General features: G+C 53.9%; 1 protein-coding gene across 1 annotated transcript; it reads left to right on the forward strand.

Annotated features, from left to right (window-relative positions):
- Positions 1 to 383: 383 nt before the first annotated feature.
- On the forward strand, positions 384 to 2,962 carry J7T55_002024 (uncharacterized protein; the record flags this gene model as incomplete). Its single annotated transcript, XM_053142948.1, has 6 exons — positions 384 to 553; positions 673 to 1,057; positions 2,067 to 2,203; positions 2,308 to 2,350; positions 2,500 to 2,748; positions 2,834 to 2,962. The coding sequence occupies 6 exons, from the start codon at positions 384 to 386 to the stop codon at positions 2,960 to 2,962; spliced, it is 1,113 nt and encodes a 370-aa protein (XP_052994476.1).
- Between the last annotated feature and the right edge of the window lie 216 nt (positions 2,963 to 3,178).

Genomic DNA, 3,178 nt, shown 5'->3' on the forward strand with positions numbered 1-3,178 from the left:
TCAAGCGTTGCCCACTCTCACACTCGAAACGCCCCCCCTTCTTAACTTCCCCCCGACCCAAGTTGTTAATCGTCTCTCTTGTCCTATAAAACAACAGAGCGCTTCTTTTCTCTTTCCCATTTTCTATTTCTTAAGCTGCGGAAAGGCCTCGTTTGAAGAGAGTACATATTCAGTGGCAGAGACACAGTCGAACCCTGGACACATCCTCTTCATTCTATTCTGCGGTGTGACATGCGCATTCAAGCTCAATTACGATCCGGGTCCGCCAAAGCAATCATCTGCCCTGCACTTCACTACATCCTGTCCACGTATAACCTTGGACTTGAATGACGGCTCGTTACACCAAAACAGACCGCCGTCGAAAATTGACGAATACAGCATCCATGGCTCCATTGACCAGCGACCCAGCGGCGGCCTACAACGACACCGTCCTTGTCATGCAGGACCCAAACAGCCCCTGGGCAATGGACCTCAACACCACAGTCACCATCGTCTTTGGTATCCTCAGTCTGATACTCCAAGCAGGGCAGTTTTGCTATGGACGAAGGCAGATGTGAGTAGAAGTTACCTGACGCTGCACGATCTTGTAGCTACCTGCTCCCCCAAGCCTCCTGCCGGAGCATTCGAGGATGTGGTTGACAGATGGAGTCCAGATCAAGACTTCCCACACAGCAGGACGACGTGGTACATGGTGCAGCGTTCGAAATCCCCGACGTCCCTATGCCACAGCGTGTGCCAGCGCGCCAGTTACCTATCCACAGGGGGTCTGCGCGTAGCATGCGCCCGCCACAACGGTCGTCCCCAATCGAGGCATTTCACATCAGACCTGCCCGACAGGACAGAACCCCTGACGGATATGGATGGTCGCCTCCGGCAGGCACTTTCCGCAGGAGAAACCCTTCGCAGTTCTCCAGTAGTGGCCAATGGGGAGGCGGACCGAGCTTGTCTGATCGTGGAAGGCACCCCTCCCAGTATAATCACAATCGGAGCGCAAGATACTTGGAACAAGGCTGCGAGAATTAAGTGTTCTCTGATTAGGTCCAACAAGGTCCATGATGTAAGAAAAATAGAATTGCATGTTGGAAGGAAAGCAGAATCGAATGGCAGGCTGACCTGCTGGCTGATGAAGAAGTCACAAGGGCATTGCGGGTTGGTTTCTGTCTTTTTCATTCATGTGTGTCCTTGTCTCAACAACGGCTAGGATTTGCTGGAAATATTGCAAAATTCTAAGCAAAGATAGAGGCATGGCACTGCTCTTTGCTGAGTTTACAAAAATCTCATTACGCCCATCACTCATCAGATGGCCGCCCCGGTTACACTGAGATTCCTTCTAATCCCTCAGCCTGTCTGGCCTGTGTGCAGCGACGGACGCCAGGAACTCATCACTCACAGAGGTTTCCTTTTTGGGACGGAAGTCTGCTTGTTTACAGCTTTGATTGGTTGAGCTGTGTGCAGGGAGCTCCCGCCGTTTCCAACACAACCCCCCAGAGCGGGGCATATGCGTGACGGGTGGGACGCGCGAGCAGCAATACAGAGGGCCCCTGGTCCGAACCCCACCACCACATGTCTTATGTGAGGTACATCACTCCCCACACCCTGCTTGATCTCTCCAGATGGTCTGGTCTGCGACAATCCACGGCTGCTCCGTGAAGCTATGACAGTATCACGCCCGTCCATTACACCTCCAAATCAATTTCCAGATCGCCCGTGCATACCTGCCTCGTACGCCAGCCTTGTGGAACTCGAGTTTGTAGTTCGGGAACAAGTTAGGTGTCAAGGCCGAGGCCCATCCACGCCTCCTCCCAGGCCAATCGCCTCCTCTATGGCACGACGTTCAGGTTTCTATCAGTAGTTTCAGCGATGAGTATCATTTGGTTGCTGCAGACGCATGGAATTGGAGCTGCTTAGATCCGAATTGCCTGCCGGTGACAGTGTGCCTTGGGTCTACTCCATGTCTGTCGCGCGACACGCTTGTTCAAGTTTATGTCACCTGTCATCACGTCGGTTGGCCACTTAGCTCCGGCACCTTCGAAACTGCATGGCATCTGACTGAGGTGGGAGGCTAGTGGACCGCCGACGACCAAGACTGGCAAGCAAAGCTGGTGCCTATGGGCGTCGAAGGATTCGAGGGAGATCCTGCCTGTGCGGTGCGGAACGCAGTTGGGGGCCTCGGAAAATACAGGTTGCAGGAGGCTGTGGAAAAGTGTGGTTGCAGGTCGTGGCAGCGCCAGATCATGGTTTAAGATTACGGTCGTGGGGGAGAGGTGCGATCACCCGGGCGCGGCGGGACTTGACGCACTTCTGCAGCTACCACAGTATGGGCAGTCAAGAGAGCTCCAACGGTGGCCAGGTGGGTCGGGACTTGGCCCCACCGCAGTGCATTGAGAAGTCCCAAGCCCAGGGGTACCTGCCCTTGCGTTGTGCTCCCCCTCGAAATCGTAATGTGCCCAGGGCGTGGGTACATGGCTCAAGTGTCCCTCATCTCGTGTCTAGTCCTAGCCTGTTCCCGATATTGCTCAGCGAGACCATGCTAGCCTGGTTGGTGGCATGCCCCAAGGTACGATCCACACATGTATCCTTCTCCCTGGCTCATACCAGGCGGCTTATGAGCTCAAGTGGCCCTGCTCGATGGGGACCGCTCTTGAGGCTGAGATATCCGCACATGGCAGGAGGGATGACTGCCTTACCGGCAAAGAGCTCCTGTGTGATTCGCCGAGACGCTTCAGTCGCGGACACGATCATGATCATGTGCTGTAGCAGGCAGGATCATGCATCGGGATAGAAGTATGCAAACGGAGGAAGATGCAGAGCTTCCGCTGTGTGTGGCATGCAGAATAATGACCTGCGCGTCCAGTACGTAGAATTGAGAACACCTGCATTTGGTCCGACGAAGATACACATGTCACACTCTGACGAACAAGCCGTGCAAAACCCAGCAGAGGAGATCTGTCTGGCCATTTGACGGCACTGGGATGAATACCAGGAGGGATAGACAGACACCTGTGGCAGTTGTACTTATTTTTAAACCTCGGCATGCAAGTCTCCCAGATGCAGTTGACATCTCAAATCATAGGGGAAGGTTTCAATCGTTGGACTAATTGAGGGTACACAACACGCTGTCACTGTGAGAGCAGTCGAAGATTTTGTCTTTCGGTGCTCAGGAACAAGCATGTCCAAC

This window comes from Diaporthe amygdali (assembly GCF_026229845.1).
Source record: "Diaporthe amygdali strain CAA958 chromosome Unknown NODE_12_length_1037015_cov_66_201586, whole genome shotgun sequence".
Lineage (NCBI taxonomy): Eukaryota > Fungi > Ascomycota > Sordariomycetes > Diaporthales > Diaporthaceae > Diaporthe > Diaporthe amygdali.